General features: G+C 41.4%; 2 protein-coding genes across 2 annotated transcripts; both read right to left on the reverse strand.

Moving 5' to 3' along the window:
• Nucleotides 1-11,403: 11,403 nt before the first annotated feature.
• LOC118787308 (stonustoxin subunit beta-like) lies at nt 11,404-13,392 on the reverse strand. Its single transcript, XM_036542828.1, has 2 exons — nt 13,380-13,392; nt 11,404-11,951 (listed from the first exon to the last, which is right to left on the reverse strand). The coding sequence occupies exons 1-2, from the start codon at nt 13,390-13,392 to the stop codon at nt 11,404-11,406; spliced, it is 561 nt and encodes a 186-aa protein (XP_036398721.1).
• Nucleotides 13,393-15,351: 1,959 nt separating this feature from the next.
• On the reverse strand, nt 15,352-22,002 carry LOC118787348 (protein NLRC3-like). Its single transcript, XM_036542884.1, has 5 exons — nt 21,919-22,002; nt 21,539-21,578; nt 17,170-18,926; nt 16,158-16,339; nt 15,352-15,520 (listed from the first exon to the last, which is right to left on the reverse strand). The coding sequence occupies exons 1-5, from the start codon at nt 22,000-22,002 to the stop codon at nt 15,352-15,354; spliced, it is 2,232 nt and encodes a 743-aa protein (XP_036398777.1).
• Nucleotides 22,003-26,130: the final 4,128 nt, after the last annotated feature.

The following is a 26,130-nucleotide window of genomic DNA, read 5'->3' on the forward strand; positions in this document are numbered from 1 at the left end:
GCCCGGGCCACTTGAAAAGGTGGTCTTGAGTATGGTTCATGTGTACTCGGGTACGGTTGGCATCAGGTGCGAAAACTAATGTACCAAAACACGGAAGTGGACTGCTATTTAGAATGTGAATGTGAAGTGTACTTGTGGCCAGGCCCACTAGGCTAAGTAGCTAGACTACGCCATCTTGGGACTCCACCCAAGGAAACAGATATGTTGTACAAGGGACTCCCTCGGGTAAGTTTGTAAAAGGAAGGAACAGAGACGTGGCTTCAAGTTTAGAAAATGGTAAAAACCAATTTATTGAAAACAAAAATCCTGGAAGGACTGACCAAAGGGAAAATGCAAAAAAGGATGTCAAGCTTTATTACATTACCAATATACAATTACAAAGAATACTGGGATAAAAACAGTAGACGAATAAAATCTACACAAAGTTACGGCAGCCCTGGACAATACACGGGATAGGCAGACTGCAAGGGGAAACCCTGCCGCCCAGGGAGAAAATGCCTACTCACCGAACCACTTACCACATGTGCTCGTGCCTCCACACTCACACACGCACTGCAAGAGAGAAGTTATTAAGTGCAATACACCCTTAACCACATTCAAGTGCAAGAGAAATGGGAAACCTGTGCTGGCAAACCCCGACCCTTGCAGTACAGCCACGCTGCTCCAGAAGCAATCTAAAAAAAGGGAAAGCTAAAACTCACACAAGAATCAGTGACCCAGTTGGTTTGCCAAAAAAGGAGGCAATTTACATACATTCATTAAATTATATGCATATATTCATTAATTTAACTAGTGAAATTCCCCTGACTGATGTGGGCCTAGTACAACGAAACCCCCAGTCAGACGACAAGCAAATTGCAGCGCCAAGAAACCCAAACCAGGTGTTATCACTAGTGGAGCGAAAGCCCACGTTAATCACAGTCCAAGGCGCACAAAGTCAGCTGGCTAACCCAACACGAACCGCACTAAATACGCGTTCGACAAACTAGCAGGGCAAAAACATTGGCGACTGTTCCTGTAATGAAACAATGACATGGAGGTGAAGGTGAACGTGAATATTACCACCTTACTTCCAATTATTTCCAAGTTTATATTAGCATGAGATGTACATAACAGAAAAAATATCAGTCAAACCATCTTTGGGCCATGCGAGTATTGTACAGTGTTTACATTGAGGAACACTCTAGACTGTCCAGTTTAACACAGTCATGGTGGGTGAAGATGTGTCATATCCCATAGTTCCTCATGACTGGTTGTACCAGTCAACTCACTGGCTGGCAGCTCTTACCAGCAGCGAAATGACACGGCTGTTGGTTAATGCGGTGTTTCAGCTTCCCTGTCTTCCTTGCACCCTTCACTGGAACCCCCCCCCATAACATGAACATTGAATTATATCATCCAGTGCCTAGAAGTGTTATTAGGGCCCACAGCATTATTGATGATAGCATGTGGCACGAAGAAGTTTGAAAAGAAAAATTAAGAGTAACATGATAATAACGGGAAAAGTCTATATCTTCTCGTGCGACTGTATACAATTATATTATGTTGAAGTGAGGTTATATTAGACAGATGTTACACCTTAGAGCTATTGTGGTTATTTCTGTAGGAAACCCCAGGAAGGGGCTGTCAGGGGTCAAGGTATATTTACATTTACATTTAGTCATTTACCAGACTTGCATCCAGAGAGATTTACAGTGTCAGACTGATAGGAGGAACCATTACATAACATGTCATATTCTGTTTAGTGCCATAGTAGGTGCAGTAGGAAGTCTGATAATGCAAATGTGCTTGAGGACATAGCAGGAATGTTCAGACTTTGGGGGTAGTTGAACCAAGGTGTCCTTTTGAACATTTTTCGATCTGCAGTGGAATGTGGTAAGTAAATCGGCAGTTCTGACCTTTGGGAGTTCGTTCCATTGCTAGGGGCCAGAGTGGAGAACAGATGTGACAGAGAACATTGCCCCTTTCAGAAAGTGATGACAAAGTGACCACTGGTTACAGAGCAACGAGACCCAGCAAGAGGATCTGGCTGGAGTGTATGGTGTCATAATGGATTGAAGGTAAGATGGAGTAGTTCCTGTAGGGTATTACCAGAGATTTGTACATCCCTGAGCACCTTCAGTTTATTTTACATGGACCAACCATATCCTGCTGTTTTAAGACACCAAGAAAAACATAACTTTATCAAAATCCAAATCAGAATCAGTCTTTATTGGCCAAGTATGGTTTCACAAGGAATTTGTCTCAGGTTCCAGTGCCTCTCGTAGTGTGCTCACACAATGATTTACAAGGGGATTTACATTACTCCTCCAAATATTCTGTATACTCTCCTCAATCAGTACTGACAAACCTGAGATTCTGGGTATCATCTTCATAATTTCCTGTTTCTTCTCCTAATCAGTACTTTTTGTAGATACCTTATACATGTACATACAGTAAGGTAGTATAATAGTATTATTCATGTACATTTAGAATACTATGAGACCTATAATAATGGAACACCAACATTACTGAGTCAGTTTACCAGGTAGCACGTATGGCACTTTTGTCCTGGGCCACGTACCCCAGACAGGGTTCATTTACCAGTCAGTTGTAAAACAGCTGGATTTTTGGTACACACCCTGGCAAACTGACTACTCAGGTACCATATGGTTACATAAGCCATATGACGTCAAAGACATTCCAGTGGTATCAAGCATGATAATCTCCTTTGTTTCCAGAACCTGCTCTATACACCCATTTTAATCTCCTTTAGGGCATCAAAGACGTTTTGATGCCCTTTCGTGCCTACCTGTTGTTAGTCTTGCATAGCAAGACTGTTTTCTTTTCACCTGCCTTTCTAGACCATCTATTCAACAGCAGGAAGCGACAAGCAATCAAATAATCAACTCAGCCCCTCCACTCTGGTGCTGGCAGGCGCCATGCTGCCCCCTTCATCCTGCCCTGACAGGGACAGCCTAGACCCACACCCCTGATGACCAGGGGTAACGCATTCACCAGAAAATGACAGAGGTATAAGGCAGTGCACGGTTTTGCATGTACTCTTGTTGAGCTAAGACCAGGTAGTATGTACTATGTGCAGCAAACACTTCCATTTAGTTTCCCATTGGCGTTTAGTGTGTTGCATCTGTTTCCAGGTTTGTGTTTTCTTTTCACTAAGAAATACTCTTTATTAAGTGTTGAAAGCAACGCCCTTCCTAAGAATACCTTTGTTTTTGTTTCATTAGTCTTCATGTGGTCTGATGAGTACTAGCAGTTTATGGGAAACTGTGGTGGTTGGAAGAGTCTTATCTGAGAACTCTTGGTACCATAGCCGTGGCATGCAATTCATTTGTTAAAGATATGGCAATGCCCAGTGACTTCTTTTTAGTCAATGTTATTTTTATTTGCTAGATGTAGTCTCCTAGTATGTTTATTTTGGCAACATGTACTGAAGTACTCTGCTCGTAGTTTTTGCACCTGATGCCAACCGTACCCGAGTACACATGAACCATACTCAAGACCACCTTTTCAAGTGGCCCGGGCACAGGTTAATGAATACAGTATGGTACACAGGGTTCACACACTCACACTAATCAAATGAACTGGACTTTGGGGTCAAGTGTACTCGGAACCGGGCCCGGGTCCCTGAAAGCCCCCTTAGTAACACGCATGCTTCATGCTTGATAATAGCCCTACAGAGCTCGCCCGGTGTTGTCAGTAAAGTACAGAGTCCGTATCTTGTGGCCACACATTATTAAGACATGGCCACAAATTAGTTACCACCATTCGTGGCCATGACTTAATTATCTCATTCCCACGCCTTACTAACTCGTGGCCACGAGTTATTGATCTTGTGGCCACGCATTACTAACTCATAAAGTCTCTATCTTCTCGTGCGACTGTATACAATTATATTATGTTGAAATGAGGTTAGATTAGACAGATGTTAGTGTTAGTTACGAGTTACACCTTAGAGCTATTGTGGTTATTTCTGTAGGAAACCCCAGGAAGGGGCTACATGTCAGTGTTATATAGGAATGGGGTATGCCCTGCCAGCTTGTGACATGGGGGATGGTATACCTGCCATTCCAATATAATATATAATTTTTGTTTAAAACAGCATTGTGTTGTATGGTAACTGATGATAGCAAGCAGGCTTAAAAAGTAGGACTTAACATTTCAGGACTTGAACACTGCTTGTTGAGCCAGCCACAGGTACACTACGTCATCAGTTACAGAAGCATCAGCTAAAAGCAACATTATATAGCTACAAATCGTTGTCCTGTGGATGTTTTTTTCCCCCAATCGCTGTGAGCTGGCATCTGAGGAATGTCAGGAATGAGCCCCAAAATGTCATCACAGATGCTTGTCAGGACCGTGGTGCGCCCAAGGATGGAATTCCCTGCATTTCCTTACCCAGAGCCATGTACCAGGCAGAGTAGGAGGAAAGATTGAAAGACAGTGTCATCCACTGTGAAATTAATATCTACAAAACTGATCTAAAACATTGTGGTTTTTCACCTCCTCTCTATGACACCTGACACAGCACTCTTTCCCAGGGGGCACAATAGATGCAGTCGTTACGGAATTGCAGTTCAGTTGGGCTTTAGAATATCTATTTCTACTGGACTGCGCTCCTGGGCTCAGTATATGGGAGACTTTTCAGACGTTGACACAGGCCTCTGCGTATCTGTCTAACAGGTATTAGAGACAGATGTGGTCCCAGGGGTCAAGGTATATTTACATTTACATTTAGTCATTTACCAGACTTGCATCCAGAGAGATTTACAGTGTCAGACTGATAGGAGGAACCATTACATAACATGTCATATTCTGTTTAGTGCCATAGTAGGTGCAGTAGGAAGTCTGATAATGCAAATGTGCTTGAGGACATAGCAGGAATGTTCAGACTTTGGGGGTAGTTGAACCAAGGTGTCCTTTTGAATATTTTTCGATCTGCAGTGGAATGTGGTAAGTAAATCGGCAGTTCTGACCTTTGGGAGTTCGTTCCATTGCTAGGGGCCAGAGTGGAGAACAGATGTGATAGAGAACATTGGTATTACCAGAGAAGGGTATTACCAGAGATTTGTACATCCCTGAGCACCTTCAGTTTATTTTACATGGACCAACCATATCCTGCTGTTTTAAGACACCAAGAAAAACATAACTTTATCAAAATCCAAATCAGAATCAGTCTTTATTGGCCAAGTATGGTTTCACAAGGAATTTGTCTCAGGTTCCAGTGCCTCTCGTAGTGTGCTCACACAATGATTTACAAGGGGATTTACATTACTCCTCCAAATATTCTGTATACTCTCCTCAATCAGTACTGACAAACCTGAGATTCTGGGTATCATCTTCATAATTTCCTGTTTCTTCTCCTAATCAGTACTTTTTGTAGATACCTTATACATGTACATACAGTAAGGTAGTATAATAGTATTATTCATGTACATTTAGAATACTATGAGACCTATAATAATGGAACACCAACATTACTGAGTCAATTTACCAGGTAGCACGTATGGCACTTTTGTCCTGGGCCACGTACCCCAGACAGGGTTCATTTACCAGTCAGTTGTAAAACAGCTGGATTTTTGGTACACACCCTGGCAAACTGACTACTCAGGTACCATATGGTTACATAAGCCATATGACGTCAAAGACATTCCAGTGGTATCGAGCATGATAATCTCCTTTGTTTCCAGAACCTGCTCTATACACCCATTTTTATCTCCTTCAGGGCATCAAAGACGTTTTGATGCCCTTTCGTGCCTACCTGTTGTTAGTCTTGCATAGCAAGACTGTTTTCTTTTCACCTGCCTTTCTAGACCATCTATTCAACAGCAGGAAGCGACAAGCAATCAAATAATCAACTCAGCCCCTCCACTCTGGTGCTGGCAGGCGCCATGCTGCCCCCTTCATCCTGCCCTGACAGGGACAGCCTAGACCCACACCCCTGATGACCAGGGGTAACGCATTCACCAGAAAATGACAGAGGTATAAGGCAGTGCACGGTTTTGCATGTACTCTTGTTGAGCTAAGACCAGGTAGTATGTGCTATGTGCAGCAAACACTTCCATTTAGTTTCCCATTGGCGTTTAGTGTGTTGCATCTGTTTCTGTGTTTTCTTTTCACTAAGAAATACTCTTTATTGAGTGTTGAAAGCAACGCCCTTCCTAAGAATACCTTTGTGTTTGTTTTATTAGCCTTCATGTGGTCTGATCAGTTGGAGCAGTTTAAGGGAAACTTGTGGTTGGAGGAATCTCTTGGTACTGTAGCCGTGGCATGCAATGCATTTGTTAAAGATATAGAAATGCCCAGTGACTTGTCTTGTTTATTTTTATTAGCTAGAGTTAGTCTCCTAGTATGTTTATTTTAGCAACATGTACTGAAGTACTCTGCTCGTAGCCCTGGTTTCTTTCTGGCAGTGCTGCAAACCTGTTGAATAGCACACACAGGTTCCCCCTTTGCCTTCTGCTACAGAAGAGATCCCAAATCACTCCCTAGTTGACACAGGTTATGTTGCAAGCCCAACCACTCTGATGTACCAGCTCCCTCTCCTGTCCTACTGCTGCACCCGAGGTCCCCTAACACTGTTTCTCTGCATTGATGAAATGCAATAAAATTCCTGAGAACAAATCCTCGTCTGGTTTTCCCAATGTCCTGCCACTGTCTCTATATCTATCCCAAAACACTAGAACTGAAGCAAAAGGCAAAGAGGCAAATGTGTAACTTAACATGAAATTTCTGTCATGCCTGCTGGCAGAGGACTGTTTAAAGGGATAGATACACCATGACTAGGTGACGGATCAGAGAAGCTAACTAGAAAAATAAATGCCTTACAAATCCACCTGTTATGCTGCATAACAGATAACAAAGATGAGATTCCATTCCATTGACAACAATGACATAAAAATGCTTCCTTGCCTAACAGCTACTGCCAGAAACAACAAATTATCTTGACAAAAATTTGGTGCTAAATGAAGGGATGTCAACTAACCCTAGCATAAAACAATAGAAAACAATCCTGACACACCTCTAGGCCTAGTGAAGAAAGTACTGCCAAACCCACACTCAAATGACTCACATTCCCCTTTTCCATCAAAACCTGTTTCAGAATATGACTGTCCGCACCTCTGCAAGTGAGCTCCCAACCCCCACTGTTGTCACACAACCAACTCTAAGCGCTAATCTCGTACCAGATGAACTCAAGGCAATTTTCCCCCAGCTTCACAGGCAACAGCGATAACTAAGGAGGTCTCGGAGAGTTATCATCGCTGCTGAAACTTTCGATTACCTGTTGTGCTACTGGCTTTGTGCAGGACTCACACAAGCTACTGCTTTCAGTTCTGCTACATTTGCAGTCAGTCTAATTGTCAGTGTCTCTATGTGTTTCTTTTTCTGTGTGTTTTCCCCTGGCACTGATAATATTGAGAGCCTGTGCATCAAAGCTCCACAAAAAGTAGGAGGGAAACATCAAGTAAGGCAATTGGGATTACAAAAACAGGAAAATGTGCATTGGAAGTGATTTATTGATCTGAAAGAAGTAACATAATCCACAGCCTTGCACATACTTGTGACCCATGTTCTAAGCCTAAAATTTCCACAGTGAATAGTAAAATTTGTTCTGCTAGATGTTTACAGACTTCAGGAAATCAAGACCATTGACTATCAAGAAATTGGGTTTGCAGGTATGCCATCTCATGAGCTAGGGGTTGGTAGCTATATTCTGTACCTATTCAATGCAGAGATTTGGCTCCCTCTGGGGGTTTCCTACAGAAATAACCACAGTAACCCTAAGGTCTAACTAGCATTAACATCTGTTCTATCTAACCTCCTTTTTAACATATAGAATTTTAATATGGGATCACCACACAATAAACAGTCAGACTCAGACCTTTTCCACTGCTTTCTTTATCTTCTTTTTCATCTTCTCTATCTTATTCTGCCACACTACGTCATCAGTCGTACTCAGGGCCCCATATAACACTATTGATCTGTTCATTTTAGCCAAAGTGTGTTGGCAAGTGAGTGAGTGAGTTGGTGCAAGCAGTTGCAGGGGATTATGGGAATTCACAATATTTTACCAATGATGATTGCATAAAATAGTTCTAGGATAGACAGTCTTTTCATTTTGATCAACAAAATACCTGTGGTATTTTGGTGGGCTGCATTTACACAAGAAGGGGCGGGTAGCTCTGAGGAAAACAGTCAGCTAGGATCTGTCACATCATGCTGGTGTTCAGAAGTACGGCTATGTCCATGTGACCTGGAACTCTGAATCACTGACATATAGGGTTTATGTCAATGACAAGAATGCTCTTAGTGTGTGAGAAGCAGTATGGCAATCATACCTGGACTAGGTGAAACTGCAGATCAAAGCTTGTAGCAGGACATTTCTGCCTGATTATGAAGCATAGTCTTTCAGCAGTGTGGTCAGGTCACTGTGCTGTGCAGCCGAATACCAGAGCTTGGTTTCTAGCTCCTGTGGTTGAGCTTATATACTGTCACAGGCTCCCTGCTCTCCACAATATTGTGATCTTCAGTCATAATGCACAAAGGTATGGTTTACTCAGTTCTAACATCAGGATAAGGACTTTGGTCTCCAAGTATAACGTGAATCTCTGCTGTGTTGCGAGTCTTGTTAATCTGTTTCATACCACAGTGCCGATTCAGTCACGAACAGAGCCAGATTTTCCACATGACAGTCAGAACATGAACTTTATGTAACATTACATATTACATAATGTTGGCAATGCATTGCTCATGCTTGCCTGCAGGCTTGCTTCAATTATTGTTTGGCAGGTAGCATACAGTATGCTGCATAAAGATAAGATGTCGTGACTAATAACTTTGAAAGGTTTACCTGAGTTTGCAAACCAGTGAGGTGGAAAGTTGAAAATGAATCATTCTTACGTGCTACCTACCTAGGTAGCTTATTTCCTTCTCGATCAGTTTGTTAGGTTGTTGTCTAACTACATAGTTTGATAATTATATATGAAAATGTACAGGCCAAACCACCATATGAACTGCTGTGTTCTAGCTATGCACTGACCACTTAATGTCCCTGATGTACCCTTTCCAGGGTACCAAAGTATTTCATCTCAGGGGGGCATTTAAAAAAATCTCAGCAGGTTGCTATAAACAGTTACTCTTACTATAGGTCTGTGATGTAGACAAAAACAAAATAATCTATCTATAATCTAAGACTATATATTTCAGTTTTTTCTGTCTACTCGTTTCATACTGTATACAGTATGTGTCACAGTGAATTCCAAGTTTAACTTGCAGCATTGTTACAATATTTTAAGTTTTGAAAAAACCTGTTTCAAAAGAGTGAGTAGACCACGAAATGACAATGCAAAAGGCCCCAATTTCACTTACACCACCACTAAAATGTGTTTGTTACATATGCCATTTAATGCACTGTGGCACTGAGTCAAGCCACACACAGCCTCCAGCTGACGTTTACCTCACTGTAGTGTGCTGGGAAACTTGGAGTATATTGATCACTATTGGCTATTGGAGTGTGACTGTCACTGGGGATCAGTGGATTGTCATTTATAAAGCCCAGCAGAATTGCATGAGCTAAGTGGTTGTCCTGGTGAGACAAGCATAACATATCCAACTGGTGATACAAAAATATGGCTACATAAATAGTAGGTAGCTAGCACGTATGTAATCTGAGTAACTTGCTTCTAATAGGGACCCTTAACTCCCTCTTGTTGCAGGAGGTGCTGTAATGTTGACAAACTGGCCCTGGAAGGTTTGCTGAACTTGGTAAGAATTCAGTGTAGAGTGTAATTTGTTGCACTGATTTTTAAAGTGGCCCGTGGGACAGAAAGCAGTTGATTCACTGACTTTCATACATTCTAAAATGTGCAACTATACAGAATGTTACATTGTTTTAACAGATCAATCAGAAGCCCTGATACAATCAAAAGCCTAGTGTTCCTGAAAATTCCTCTGAAGGTTAATCTGAGGCAGCTAACATGTAGGTCAAACCGTGATAAGAAAACACACTCCTTACATGTCATGTTCTTCTACATTTCTGATGGCATACCTGATTGTATTATCACACATTAGATTGAATCTGCTTTTTTTTGGTATTCTCCAGAATTTGAAATAGGAACTATATCACCACACCAGTAATGTGGTTTTGTGATAGGCTTGATGTACATTTCAATAACATGATGACCTGGAGGCTCTGTTGTCATTTACCTATTGTCAATTACCCTGTACGCCCCTATAAAGGCCTATTAAATACAGGTGCTTGTCTAGACAGAAAGAGAACTCCTGTTTTTCTTCTACAGTTGTGTGCAGATGCTACTTCTTTTTGATTGTTGGTTTCGTAATTTTTAAAAAAATATTTATTTCATATGTTCATGTTTTTGTGAGAAGTGTTGGCCAGCTTCTCCACAGAGGTTACTGGACACAGCTGATGAGGCAATTTGTCCTATTGAATGTCAATTCTGGATAAAATCAAGTGAGAAAAACTATTTATCTTTTTTATTTGTAAAGTTTATTTTTACACAGGGAATTTTTCACAGTCCAGCTTTACAGTGATCCCGGGCCTGAACCCCCAAGAGCAAGCCTATGGCGACAGTGGCAAGGAAAAACCCCCTGGCTAAAAGGGAAGAAACCTTCGGGCAGAACCCGACTCAAAGAGGGAGCCCATCTGCCTCGGGCCGGCACCAGGAGGTTATATTCGGGGAGTGGAAGGAAGGAAAATGGAGAAAGCAACCAGTATGATCCCCTGATCTAGAGGACAATGTTTCTAGGTCTACATCATAATGACCGACAATATCAACAGAATCACTTTGAGAACAAACACCGCTGAGGTCATCACAGCCAGCATTCTTTAACCTGGCAAGACGTTAAAAAGGTAAGACTATGTAGGCCTGCACAGACAATAGTGCAGGATGTGATTTTTGATGAAGTTACATATTTTTTCTATCCAGCAGTGGATAAGGGCATCTACTAAGTACATAAAAGAATGTAACTATACACATTTACAGTTGGCATATAAATGTGAGGACTAGGGCTTTCGTGGTAACCATATTTCTGTCTGAAAAAAAGTCGTAGCTGTTTTTCCCTTGTTTTCAAAATATATTTTTCCTTATTTATTCACAGTATATACACTTAATAACCCACATAATACATTTAAATGATGAATTAAACATTATAATCAAATGGCCTGCATCTGCTGAAACCAACACTTGAAATCTGCCATTTCTGTACAGGAGAGGAAAAAAAAACATAACCACGTAACATGATTTAAAAAATGATGACATGAGAACCGCTGTGCTTATTATTCTGTTAAGAGCAAAAAGTGAGGATTAACCTCCCTGCCCCCAGGCAGTACAGTGGTAATTATGACCGTTAACTTTCAACCCAGATTTCATGACTGCGAGAGGCCTAGGAGGATGCAGGCGTTCCTCCAGGGCACAGTTTCACAGAGCCGGACCACACCCTAAAGCCAGGGTAGAGGGGTTTAGTGAAAGTGGTGTGGAAAGTGTGCAGATGTCTCACTGTGCCAGAGGACACGCTGTAGAAAGACAAAGTGCCGGCTGGCCAGTCCAGGTACACTCCTACTCTCCCTGAGTTGGAAGGAGGGGCAGGTATCTCTGCGATTTTCACCTTGTGCCATACAGAGCACTTTTCTCCAAAACATAAACTCCATGAATTTTCATTGTGTCCCAGGAGGCTTTCATCACTGGCACTTTTCCGGCAGATGTCTTTGTAGGTCACCCCTAAGTGGACTTCAGATTCACACCACTCAGCCTCCCAGTAACAGCGAGTTCCAGACAGACCCTCACTGCACAGCACCTGGTTAGGGCCATCAAACCTGTCGGGGTGATGAGGATGTGGCTGCTTGCTTTTCTCCCTCGTTACCTTTGTGTTCCCCTCAGACAGAGACAGGTATTTGTTTGCTGTGTTGGGGTCCAGTTCAAGCAGGCAGGCATCTGGAGACAAGGGGGAGGATAAAGGAGAAGGAGCAAGTGGGGGATGCGAGTTTATAACCAGGAATCGCACTAGACAACACAATGTAGCCGCATGAGAACACAGAAGAAAAATACAGACTAGCTGTAGGAAGCATTAAGAAAAATGAGGCAAAAGTAGAAGCAAATTAAACAATTGGTATTGGAAAAAAATACATCAGTTGCAATAATACAGATGTTCTGGGTCTAGATAGGAAACTAATGTGTGCTTCAAGCTAATGATCACCTTCAAGCTACTGACCATCTCACAGATTAACCAGTTTTGTCATTAAGGGTTTGAAAATATCATAAAAGAAAAACACAGCAAGGTGGTCCACTGTATCTGAAGCGAGATGAATGCAATTCTCCGATACATTCCTGCACTGCCAGTGTTTTTCACACTACTGCCAGCGTTTTTCACACTACAAGTTCCACAGTGCACCACAACTGTAAGTCAGACCCGCCTCTAATGACATCATCCAAGGGACCCCTAGATATCTTATAAGCCACTAGAGAACAATTAAGATCTGTGAAGATCGTTGCCAAAATTGTTGCTTTAATGTCTATTAGTACATAAATAAGAAGGAAACAGGAAATAGGAGCATCTAATAATGATGCTCCTATTATAATGATTATAATGATCACACACTGATGTCACTAGTTTGCAAGGGAAACAATTACAGGAGATCTTAATACACTGTATAGTGTATACAGCTGTATAATTACTGTACTGAACTTCATACATGTTTTGTAACATGGAAGGTTAAGCTAAAAGAGTTATGTCTATTGTTCAATTCAATTCAAGAACTTTATTTGTCACACAGTTATAAACAGTATACAACTTGTAGTGAAATGTAAAACTGGTCCAACTCCTTAGACTGTGCAAAATAGGAGAGATAAAAATAGTTAAAAATAGATAAAAGGAAAAAATATGTACAATAAGAATAAAGACTAGAACGCACCAAGTGCAGGAAAGTAACAACCACATCATTAAAGTCCTGAGTTTGTGTTCAAGATTAGTATGGCGGGCATGTCCGTATTCAGGAGTCTGATGGCCTGGGGGGAAGAAGCTCTCTCAGAAGTCTCTCAGTTTTGGCCATCAGATTGTGGAAGTGCTTTCTGAATTTCAGCAAGCTGAACAGGCAGTTACTGGGATGGGTGGGGTCCTTAATAATTTTGATAGCTCTGGTACTGCATCGCCTGGTGTAGGTGTCCTGCAGAGAGGGGAGGGCAGCCCTGGAAATGCACTCAGCTAAGCGCACCAGTCTCTGCAGGGCTTTGCAGTCCCGGACAGAACAGTTTGCGTACCACACTGAGATGCACTGAGTCAGTATACTTTCTATAGCCCCGGTATACAAAGTTTTCAGAATCACTGGGTGGACCCTGAATTTCCTCAGCAGTCCTAGGTGGTACATCCGCTGTCCATATTGTGAGTGTATATGTGTGTATATGTTAGTGGTGTAACGGACTGTAGTTGATCCGTGATCCGTATGGATCCCCCCCCACGGTTCGGCACGCATGTGAACCTCGGATTAATTGCAAAGTTTAACCATAAAGCTGCGTTTTAACTGAATGTGAAGCGAAATTTACGAGCGACGTGAATGCATGAGAAGTCAATGGCAGGAGGTGAATGGGCGGAGTTAATTGTAGCGAAACTGCGAGTGACGCAAAATGAGCATTCGCTTGAGTTAAAAAATGTTCAACTCGAGCAAAAATTTGCCTGGCGAAAGCCAATCACCTTCAAGTAGGGCTAGAAGCCACGCCCCCTCTCTTCAGCAACTTGCTAGCAGTGTTGGCAATCAAAAATGCTTGCTTATTCATTCACTTATTCATTCACATTCACTTATTCATTTTTTCAGGCAAGCGATCAAACTTGCGCAAGGAAAGCAATTCGCGTTCAGTTAAAAAGCAGCATATTAATAGTGTGAAATACAGTTTTACTGCCGCTGTTACTTTTTAAAGTAATAATTCCTTGAAGCTTGATGCAGAGTTGCAAAGATGAAAAGTGCAATGATATAAGCGCCATTTTAAAAACCAGCAACCTTACCTAGCAGAAGCGTTGCGAAGATGAAGGCTGCGTCCGAAAACGCTCACTCATTCACTATTCACAGTCATACAATAAATAACTTTCTGGATATAGTTTTATGTTTGCAAGTTTATCTGAACATTTGTATGAACATCTTTGTGTCTAACTATGCCAGGTAGCTAGCTAGCTAAGTGACTAGCTAGTTGCAACTGACATTAACCTGCTAGCTACATAATACCACTACCTATCTAGCTATCACTATCTAATTTAATGAAAGAACTAGCATGCAGATTCATCAGTTCAAATTATTTGAAACTAATGTTCGCTAGCTGGCAGTTAAGGCCAACGTTCAAGTGTAAAATGTATATATACCTGCACTATATAGTGAATAGGGGGCAATTTCGGACACAGCCGAAGAACAGCAGAACAAGCGCTCATATTGCACTTTAATTTAACAATTGAGTATTGAATATTTTAAGATCTTATTTAAACATTGGACATCTTGAATGTTGTTTTCATTTAAGAACATGGGCAAAAGTTCCTTGCTTTCAAAAGTTCGTTGCAACAAGGGATCGGTGCAATCTTTCTGATCTGTGCAATTTTTTCAATGTAGATATCTCTGGGTGCTTTTACTTATATTCTACCTTTTTTACTTTTTTTACAGTCTACTTTTAAATTATTTTTATAGATTATTTTACTATTTTTTTTATTGATCTTTGCACTGTTGTGGATTGCACTCAAATTTCGTTGTACAGGTTACAGTGACAATAAAGAAATTCTGATTCTGATTTCAGTGTTCTTTAAGTTCTTTAGGTAATAAATGGAAAACAAAGTTATATTTGCCCCCCCCCCCCCCTTTTTTTCTCGCTGATCCGAAAAATTATCTGATCCGTGACTCAAAACCATGATCCAGTCCGAACTGTGAGTTTTGTGATCTGTTGCGCCCCTAGTATATGCTTACAGGAATGCATGAGATTTCAGATTTTTGTGTCTATCAGGGACATCACTGAGAAAATCCACTAAAGCCTGCTCATCTAAAGAACATGCAGACATTTGGGTGATGGAGGGGAAAAAAGTAGAGACGAGGAGAGAGAATGCTGGAGAAGAATAACAAGAAATGGACAAAACCTATGAAAAAGGGAGAGAAAAGTGTGAATATCTGTGAATGATATTCTGCAGTTTAAACATACTTACATTTCTGCAGCCCTGGCTTGGTTCTGCACTCCCCGCCATGGTCCACGCTTCAGAAAAGCCATGAGAACAAACAGACAGATTGTTCATGAAGTGAGGGAATTATACATAATTTCTAATTACTTATATCACTCTCTCTTCCTGCCTCTCTCTCTCTAAGGCTCAGGCTTACTTCAGTTTGCATCCTCTGCTCTGCATTTCAGTGAACAGTCTTTCTACTCCTGCATCCTCTGGGTGATTGTAGCTCAGATCCAGCTCTCTCAGGTGGGAGGGCTTTGAACACACAGCTGAAACCAGAGCAGCACAGCCTGCCTGTGTGACTTGACACCCTGACAGCCTGCAGAGAGGAAGCATATGACAGATCTTCACCCTGAAAGCTTTGGATCAACATCAAAACAAGAACTGGAACATGTTAAAAAAAATCCTCAGTTTTTTGTTGTTGTTTTTTGTTTAGCTGGTGAAAATTTGAACATATACTATTCTCTTAAAAATGTAAAGGTTACAAGCAGGCGTATGCAATTACAACAATTTAAATGATAAGGGTCTGTATTCATTTACAATGTGTTTATGGACTTTATGGGAAATTATGATCACAAGTTCTGTTTAAACAGCTGTACAGACACAAGGCCATAGTAGATTACAATTCAATATTTGGTTATTACTGGATTTTCTGCTACGAGAGGAACTTAACAGAAGCACTGATTTGCAATTCTTCCTTAATTCACTTGCACACCAGCAGTGCCATTTTTAAAGTTGAGTATGTAAAGACTAGCATGAAAACACGAGCGTAATTTATGCCAATTTACAATGACAATTTCACCTATGAACATTTGAATCTTTTAGCCTAATGTTCATTATTCAGTGAGATTTTTTTTGTGAATGTAGGCCATACTCTTTCCGTGAAACATTACCAAAAAAAAAGAAAGTGACATTTGATCATGAAATTCAAATATTTCTACAAAAGTTGCATTCACCTCAATGTCTGTAGTTTACAGTCTTGACAACTCAAAGCTGGACAGAGCAGTTTCACTGCAGAGTCTCCCAGGTCGTTGTTGCTGAGGTCCAGCGTCTGCAGCTTACAGTGATCACTGCACAGCATTTTACACAGCAGGTCCACTCCAAAACGTCCCAGGTTAATGTGGCGGAGAGTCAGTGTCTGGAGGTTGCACTCAGCACTCATCAATCCACAACATATGTGTCTCACTCCAGAGTCCCCCAGATCATTGTTGCTGAGGTCCAGCTCTGTCAGTTTTGAATTAGGTGACTGTAGAGCCAAAGAAACAGTTTTACAGGCGTCCGATGAGAGACTCCGGTCGCAAAGACTGCAAAAAAGGCAAGAGATGGCCATTTGCCACAGAATATTAATGAAGCCGGATAAATACATGAGTTGACCATAAAACCAACCCTTAATTTACACTCCACTAGAAAGAAATGCAACATTCCCTAAAAAGAATGTGACTATGAAAAGGGGAGAAGTCTTTATCTTAGAGTTAGTTCAGGACATGAAGTTCAGAGTTTTACTAACTCAACCCATGCATTTTTACCACAGCATTCAATATGAAATCCCTCAATACCTCACCTACCTAGTCATTACACTTTAAACTGTGGTAAATAAACTGGGGAGGAATGTTTTGTACAGGAGTACAGAGTACAAAAGTGTGCCTTTGTCAACTGTGGGTTTTTCAGGGACATAACCCTGGTGGTTGGTGAGGGGACTGCAGTTGGCGACAACAGCTCCGTGCCAATGAACTCGCGTGACACCATGCGAGTTAGATGCAGTATTATGAACGAACCACAGTGAAATAAAATGCAACTATTAGACCTGCAGACAGACCCTCAAGTATCAGCGTGTTAACCTGCCCGTATTATGTAAGTACAATATAAGTGGACCTTATAGTACACCTGCCCTGATGCACCACTGTTCTGAGAAACAACCATCCGCCCCAACTTTATAATCATAATTATCATTATAATTACTTACAAAACCTTTCTGGAGTTCTTCATAACAGGAAGCAGTCTCATCAGACCATTTTCTGGTATGTTGTATTTCCTCAGATCAAACTCATCCAGGTCCTCTTCCGACATCCGAAGCACATATGCCAATTCAGAACACTGATAGGGTGAGAGTGGCTTAGTGGAACCTGAACCTGCCTGCATCTGTATTTCACTCACAAAGGAGGGGCCATTAACTCCAAGCTCAACCAAACAATGTATGAGGTTTAAGTATCTCTCAGGGGAAATGTTCCTTCTCTTCAAGGACTTGATGTACTGAGTTATTTTCTTGTTGCTTTCCGAGTTGTTTGTCTGTGGCAGAATGTTTTCAATGAGACACCGATTGGAATCCTGTGAGAGACCAAATAAGAAGCGAAGAAAGAGGTCAAGGTGTCCTTTCTCACTGTTCACAGCCTTCTCCACTGCACCTTTGAGCAAGTCGACCAAAGATACTTGGCCGGTTAAAGCTTCTGATTTTATTTTGAAAAAAGATGTCAGTAATCCTATGTCATTTTTTTCCAATAAATGATGCACATATAAAGCCGCAAAAAACTCTTGAATGCTCAGGTGAATGAAACAGTAAACCTTCCTGTCTCTCACTGACTCCACTTTCAAGATTTCTGTGCAAACTCCAGAGTACAAAGCAGCATCTTTGACATCGATACCACAGTCTTTCACATCTTTTTCAATGAATGTTAGACTGTTCTTTTCCAGGTGTTGATAAGCCAACTGTCCAAGTTTCAGAATGATATCTCTGTCTGGCTCAGACAACAGACAGTCAGACTCATCACCCCTATACTTCTGATTCTTTATGCTTGTCTGTAGGAGCACAAACTCTGTGTACATCTGAGTCAGAGTTGTAGGGATTTTCACATTTTCTACTCTCCTCAAAATGTCCTTAAGGACAGTGGCTGAAATCCAACAGAAGACTGGTATGTAGCACATGATGTAGAGACTCCTTGATGACTTCAGATGAGAAAGGACTGCATCAGCCAGTTTCTGATCACATAGTCTCTTCTTGAAGTACTCCTCCTTCTCCTCATCTTGAAACCCTTGTATCTCTGTCACCCGATGGACACAATCAGAAGGGATCAGACCGGCTGCTGCTGGACGAGAGGTGATCCAGCGGAAAGCATGGGGAAGTAGACTCCTCTTAATGATGTTTGTCAACAGGATGTCCAGAGATGCTAATTCTGTAACATCAGATAATATCTTATTTTCTTTAAAATTTAGTTCAAGTTTGCTTTCATCCAAACCATCAAAGATCAAAATGACTTCAGAGTCATTGTACTTAACATGTTCAATCCCTTCCACTCCAGAGTGAAGCTTCTGAAGTAGACCAATTAGACTGAGTTCATCCTTTATCAGATTCAACTCCCGAAAAGGAAGAACAAATAGGAAATCAACATGTTCATTGGCTTTTCCTTTTGCCCAGTCAACAATGAACTTCTGCACAGACACTGTTTTGCCGATGCCAGCAATCCCCTTTGTGAGGACAGTTTTAATGCGTTTGCTTTCTTCTGGCCGGGGTTCAAAGATGTCATTGCAGTCGATGCCAGTGTTTCGTGTGGTCTGTGCCCTGGATGCACTCTCAATCTGTCCCACCTCGTGTTCATTAGCGCTGTCACTTTCACCTGTGATGAGGAGCTTTGTGTAAATCTTGTTGACAGAGATGTTTCTCCCTGCCTTTGGAATACCTTCATATACGTCCTCAAACTTCTCCAAAAGACACCGTTTAAGTTCGTTTTTCACTGTAAAATGAAACAGGGAGGGATAATAAAACATTAACTAAAGGGTTTGCAACAGAGTGTTCTTTATCATGGGTCATTCTATTTGAGATGAACCATTCTGACCCTTTAATGAAAAAAACTTCAGACTATGTCTGGTGGGAATTTGTGAACATGTAGTTTTAACCTAAATGACTGTGTTTAGGAGTTACAAGCGGTCCAATCTGACCCACTGAGGAAGAATAAGATCCCCACTAAGTGGAAAGAAATGTTAGTCTAGCCACTACTGCTCTTCTACTGTGTTCTTTGAGGTTTCTAAGTGATGTTCTGATCACTAAATTTTACCTCTTCAAGGCGAGCTAAAAAGCAACATGGTAACAAAGTAAATAAACCAGATAAAACAGGAACAGTTTGCCATCCTTCTGTAAAACACACAACAAACCTTAACCGTGATAACAACAGTGTAGCAGAACTTCTGCTAGACCCGCTGGTGGTGACCACTGTATGAAAGATTTATCTTGCAATATATGTGTAACGGGTGGTCTCTTACTGCGTTGTGTATTAGATTTGATGTGATGTTACGTGGGTCGGCGAGCGAGCGAGTTTCGAACCGAGGTTCTTACTGCTCGCTGCCAACCCCTTAAAGCCAGCGTCGTTGCCAGTTGAGCTAAAGGCAAATTGCCGTTAGCCTGTCGGCGACAACGCTACTTAACCAGGTCTCAGGGGGAGTGACGTAGCCGCTGCAACCACTCGGCTACCTGCTACCCGCTACCTCAGGCTTTACGCTTCAGCTCCGCTACATATGCAAAGTGAAGGTACACCTGTTTGGAGTGGGGGCACCTCATACAATAAAGGTACATAGCAGCAATCCTTTATGTGATTCTGCATCAATAAAACAAGCAAGCAGAACCATCAGGCATATTTCCCACAACACAACCTGTAAAACACACAACTATACATTATGTGGCTCCACATCACTGGAGAACCAACATCATCCAAATTAGAACTAATTTTCAATGGGTGATAATGCTCACATTTCCACATCTCTCACAGTAATTGTATGGTCTGAAATACTACTAATACTACTACTCCTTGCTTGTTTCTGTTACTAATTGTGGGTTTTTCAGCAGCTGAGGTGGGACATTCCTTTAGAACTGTAAGGACGTAGAGTCTGGTTGCAGTAAGGCAAACCAAAATCAGAAATCACAAATCAGTAACAAACATATTTCAGATTTTGACAGCGTGAGCACAAGTGATGAAAGTCAGACAAACGCTTAAATAGTGCTGCAGACAGAGTCAGGAGAGTGAGTGAAGGCCTGTATTTATCTCCTTCACTGTTCTGTCTCAGTGGTGCCCATACCATAGTTCCTGAGTTTCTCCGGTGCTACTATGGATGCAGAGCTGGAATCCACGGTTCTACACTTCCTCACAGGGCTGCTGTCAGTGGCCACATCTACAGTGACTGGGGATTCCCTAAACAGCAGATAACAGCAAAGGAATGTTTGAAATGTTAGACATTTCCTTCTTCTTAAATACAGAGATGATCAGCACAACAGCACTGCTGACAACAGTGGGACACAATGACACAAATGGCAGTATCACTTAGGGATGTAAAACTACAGTGGGCCCACGGTTCGGTGCGTATCGCGGTTTTTGGGTCACGGTACCGGTACGGTTTCAGTATTCTTTATAGAAAAAAATAAAAACGCATCACCCTTTAACCCTTTTGCATAGTAACGTATGCTTATGCTATGTAGAGCGACTGTTACGTTACATGGTTTGTGTTTTCATTAGCGTTATTAAGCTTCTCATTGTTTTCAGTTAGCATTTGCTGTACTTTTTAATGTTAAATCGCTGTTCCCACAAACATAAAATTAGCCAGAATTTTTCCAATCTAGTGCTCTAATCGCACTAGAGATGAAACGGTATGAACATTTATATCTCCGGAGCGCTGTCACTGCCTTCCGCCTTGTTTTCACTGACGCAAAACAAACCCACGTTGCATGCTGCGCCTGCGCACCTGCGTCTGGGAGACTTGCTAACTTTGGTTGATGCTAGGCAGTATTTAACGTGAGTTTTTCAAAGCGCGGTAATCAACCACGGTTTTAATGATAATTAAAATTTGAAACGGTAATACTAACCGTCAGGAATTTTACCGGCAACCGTTTCTTCCCTAGATCGCACCGTTTTTTAGCATACGCGCTAAACGGCAAATCACACCAGTGTGACCGTACGCGAGAATGTTTGTCTTTAGTTTCCCCTCTCTTCTCCAGCTTGTGTTTACATACAGAGTGCTGATAGGCTCCAGGGAAATTCTGACAGGCTCCAGAGACGTTCTGTGGATCTGAGTGTACAACGCACGTGTAGTCTGCAGTGCAATAAGCAAGTTTTGGAAATTATAGGAAAATGACAGGCATATCGTATTATGGCGGTTCACGTGTGCGTGTTGAACCGTAGGGGGAGTACCGAACGGTTCGACAAAATACAGTGTACCGTTGCATCCCTAGTACCACTCCACTAGCGGGGAAATCAGATGAAGCCCCGCCACTAATCCAGGTCAAATATGTCATTAACATAGTAATAGAGAATACATCCTGGTGAGCCGCAGGTGTTTACAGGGCTGAACTAACACTTACCTGGAGCGTTTCCGCACATTCCGTTCTCCTCCACCTTCACCTGCACAGGGAAGAGCTTGCTTTATTCCAAATAGGACGTTTTCAGTCATGAAGACCTAGTTTTCCCATTTTTGCACATGGCACTTGGTTTCACTTGGTGGTTCAAAAGTATGTAACTGTCCTTACATCAAGCGCATCAACTTGTTTTTGTGATGATACGTAGTGTTTGAGGACAAAGCATATAATCTCATGAGCAGGTCTTACTTTCCTAATAGCAAAGTGAGAAAGTATATTTAAGAATCAAAACAAAGGACAAATATTGTACCTTCCCTACCAAGGAGAACTACAGGGCTGTTGAAGAAAACAGGACCAATAAAAGTGTTGTTTGCAATGTGGGGTACCACAGCACTGCTTCCATTCTCTGCTGTGACGGAGTAAGAAGGTGGAGCGCTGTGTTCATGAGGTGGGTCCTGAGCATGCGCCATCCTTAGAAAGAAAATACACCAAAAGAGTGATTGTCAGTCATGACCTGGACTGTGGTGTCTTGGCGATTTGTTTCACATACAACCCTCTTAGTATTTATCCATACCCCTAATAAGAAATTTAAAAAAAAAACATGAAACAATGGAAAAAAGGTATGCACCGTTTTTTGTTTATCTTTTAAGTTATATTTTAACAGCCTTTAACAGTCCTGCACTTGACAATGCTCTAGTGTGTTTGCGCACATCCCAAGAGACCAGATGTAGTTTAAGTCAGATTTCTTCCTGTTCATTTGATCGTGTTTAAACACCAATTTAAATTGCTGAGAGCTTGTTTCTGTAGTGCACCCAACAATAACAGAGGAACAAAATCCATATATAACCATTCCTCGTTTCACTCCCATTCTCATTCTTAGTATAATACAACGGCCACATTCATACAGGTACCTCCTGCTATAATGTGAACTTTATGGAACATTTTCTAGCACTACATCCAAAACATTGATTTACAAACACAGCAACAAATATCAGGCTTCGAATGACTCCAAGAAGTGCATGTGTGGAGGCGTCCAATGTTACCCAGAATACTGTACATCAGCGATTTTCAATCTGGGTTTATATTGGTGTGAGAAATCGCTCGTTATTTTTCACCCTAGCACGGAAGTGCTCGGTCCTCATGGTTTAGTGTGTGTCAAGTGTGTGACCCACTAATCGTTTCTCATGGTTTTGACCATCAGCTCACCAGGGTTTCTTCCTCCAGATGTCCTGCTTTGTAGGCTGAAATCTGTGTCACACTTAGCCCTTCTGATGTAGACTCACGAGAAGCTCAGGAATACTGATGGAAGACAGAAAAACGAACTAATGTCAGTCATAGTGCTAACGGTTTGCGAGTGTAACAAACTGTGGAGCAAAGTACACTCAATTTTTCGGTTTCAACTGCATTGAAAGTGAACACTGCTTTCTCCTTATATGCAGCTGCTTGTTAAAAGTTAAGAGGAAAAGATCCTGTTATGTGCTGAACTGGAGGGCCACACAAAACCCTAGAACCCAAAAGCTGCAAACTGCAGCCATATGGGCTTACCTCATTCTCCGCTGAATAATGGTCATTTTTACACATAGACATTCTATTTGTTTTGCTGTGTACAGGAGGCTTGTCACTTTCAATATGTTGAAAACATCACAAGTACATGCAAAATTGGCTCTGCAAAAGCAGTGCACAGTCTGCCTGTACTTTTGCATCACCAGAGGTTTAATTTTCTGTGGTTACCAGGTGGTCCTTCAACTCCAGAAACAGATGCTTCCGGATGATATGTAATCAAGGTGGTAAAACTCCAGAACAAGGAGTGGAGACCACTAGTCAACAGGCTACATTATTAAAGTGAAGTCTTCCTAATTTTAAATGCAGTAGCTGAGCAGAGACACCTGCTGTCAATTATAAGAAACTGAACATTTGTTATTATTCTAATGGGGGGTTAACAGTGCATGTAACTTATTCAAATGCATTATTTCAGATTATGTTATGTACTACCAACTTCCCATCAGGAAAAGCGAGGGATGCTATCTTGAAGCACTCAATCACTCTGCATTTATGTTGTCATTTTGTCGTTCCATGTTACCACCACAGAACAGTGGCTAACACACCAAACTGCACAGAACTGGAATGGAACTGGAAGCAGGTTCCTCTTGCTGGAGTTGCAGAAAGCGATATGGAGACATGCACACAAGTTGTCAGTAATATAAAGGATGTAACAGATTAACCTTCTACAAAATACAATAGAACACTGCCTAGTTGTATGCATAACAAACACAAAATCAGACTGTATTTCAATTTAACAACTCCTTAATGTTAATGAAAACTGCGGCGTGTCACTGCATATTCTCAAGAAGAGACTGTTTGGTTGAGATACCTAAATGTGATGGGCTAATGATAGTCTGTAAAGACCGATAAAATAATGGATCAAAATGAGTTATGAAACTTGTACAGCTGTTAGGACAATGGCTTACTAAGCTTATTCCTTTATGGGTAAATCCAAATCCCCATTTTTGAAAACCTGCTCTAAGCATTTTTCCTCATAATAGTGCAGTGACATGGATGACAGTATTGCAAACTGAAAAAGGAACTTTCTTCTGTCCTCAATTTGCCCCTACAAGTGAGTACTTTATTAATATCAGTATTTTATTAATAGTTGTATAACTATGGTTGTACATATCCATAGCCTGCGCTCAGGTACACTTTATCTCATGCTCATTGTGCAATAGCTGTATCTAACACAGCACAATAGTTGTATATAACTAATAGTTGTACAGATCCACAGCCTGCAGTCATGGGTACTTTAACTCATGCCATTGTGCACTGGCTGTTCACATACACCTCATTCACCCGGTCCTTATTCTATGTATAGTGTGTGTTTGTTGTTGTCACTTTGACGTTTTACGACGTTTAGCACTATGAGAAACACTGTGAACAGAGTCAAATTCCTTGCATGTGTAAAATCATACTTGTCCAAAAAGGTCACCAGTAGCCAGCAGAGGGAGATCAGAATGACATCAGTGTTTCATGTAGTTACAGATGAGATGGGCAGCAGCAGTATGTATGAGTTGAAGGAGTTTTGTTTAACACAGTGACAAAAGTGGGAAAACAACGGGAGCGGGTCCTTTGCATTAAAGTAATTTTCTTGCGTACTATACCCTTAATAGAGATATTTGCCCCCACCTAACGTCACTTCCAGCAGAGGTACTATCCCTCAATTTCTAAAGAGTTGTTGTAAATACCGGGAAAAATCCATGCCCGAGAGGACACGACGACACACATTTTATGGGGGATCCTACGCGTGATAATAGGTCAAACAAAATCTATACAGAAACCCAAAATAAATATTGGCGCTGCTGCATAGATTTCCTGGGCAAAAAAAAAAAACACTGCGAGAAGGGGAATTCATTTGCAGATAAATCTGTGAATACGAAACCGACCGTACGAGAAACTGAGAAATCGAAACCTGCTAAGACGCTGCGAGCAGGATGGGAGCCTCTTATTTCAAAACTCGTCTCGTGCGTTACCACAGTCTAGCTAACAAACTACAAGAGACAATGTAGATACCTGTATCAATGACATTCAATTAGTGGAGGTAACACTAACATTGTACAATATATTATTTTAGCTAAGTTATGCGATTTGGTTTTACAATGGGATGCGTTAAGACCTGCTCCAATGTGCTCTATGTCATTTTATCTACTGTCCAAAAAGGGGTTATCTAACACAACCCCTAATCCTCATGGTAACCCTAACCTAAACCCTAGCGGAAAGTGATTATGTCACTGGGACCCAATCCAACAACAACGACAAACCTGGAACCACCAATTAGCAGGAAAGCTAACTATTAGCTACATCCACGCCTGGAACTTCTAGAAGGGCCAGGCTAGCTAGCATAACGTTAGCTAGCTGAACCCCATCTACTACGATAGTTTCTCAAATGTCAACATAGCTGGCCTGCCTAGCGTGTGTCAAATGATTGTAAAAGGTTTCAAAACTATTCCTTGTAAACTTCAAGTTCAAGTTCACCTTTATTGTCATGTGTATTAACAATACAAAGAAATACTTGTGCTCCGACTGTCTCTGCCTTAACATGAAGAGAACACCATCACAAAACCAACATAGAAGGATACTACAGACCTACACAGACTATGTACACCTTGCACATGTAGATATACATTATGTACACAGAATACAGAACATAATAACATTACATATTATACAAACTTCTTTTTCGTATTAGAATATCAACACACGTACAGATTCTCTGGATACCCACCTGATTCGCTCGCTGGATTCAAGGCGCGTTTTTGCCGAGTCATTCGTTCCAACTCAACAGAAGCGGTAAAAAAGCGCCAAAAAGAGCCCGCCACAAATGGACCTCGCTGAACAGTGATTTAGATTATAGGCGTATTTCCATGAGCTGATAGTTAACTACAATCTGCTAAAAATTAACCAGGTACATCTACCTGGTAATAAAGTTGTCGCCATAAAACACCTTCCAGCAGGTGTAGTAGGTCTCAGTACAACTAAATACAGCTATGAATTACGGTTAGTTAGAGTAATTGACCACTTCAATGTTACACTATGCACACTACCACACT

This window comes from Megalops cyprinoides, chromosome 1 (genome assembly GCF_013368585.1).
Source record: "Megalops cyprinoides isolate fMegCyp1 chromosome 1, fMegCyp1.pri, whole genome shotgun sequence".
In the NCBI taxonomy this organism is placed as follows: Eukaryota; Metazoa; Chordata; class Actinopteri; order Elopiformes; family Megalopidae; genus Megalops; species Megalops cyprinoides.

Bases quoted from the DNA above. Each gene is read 5' to 3' on its own strand.
- LOC118787348 (XM_036542884.1), bottom strand. From the start codon at position 22,002: ATGGCGCATGCTCAGGACCCACCTCATGAACACAGCGCTCCACCTTCT. The intron at 21,579-21,918 runs GTACCCCACATT...TTCCCTGTGCAG, and splicing joins AGAATGGAAGCAGTGCTGTG to GTGAAGGTGGAGGAGAACGG. The intron at 16,340-17,169 runs GTTTTGTAAGTA...TGCAACCTCCAG, and splicing joins TTATGAAGAACTCCAGAAAG to ACACTGACTCTCCGCCACAT.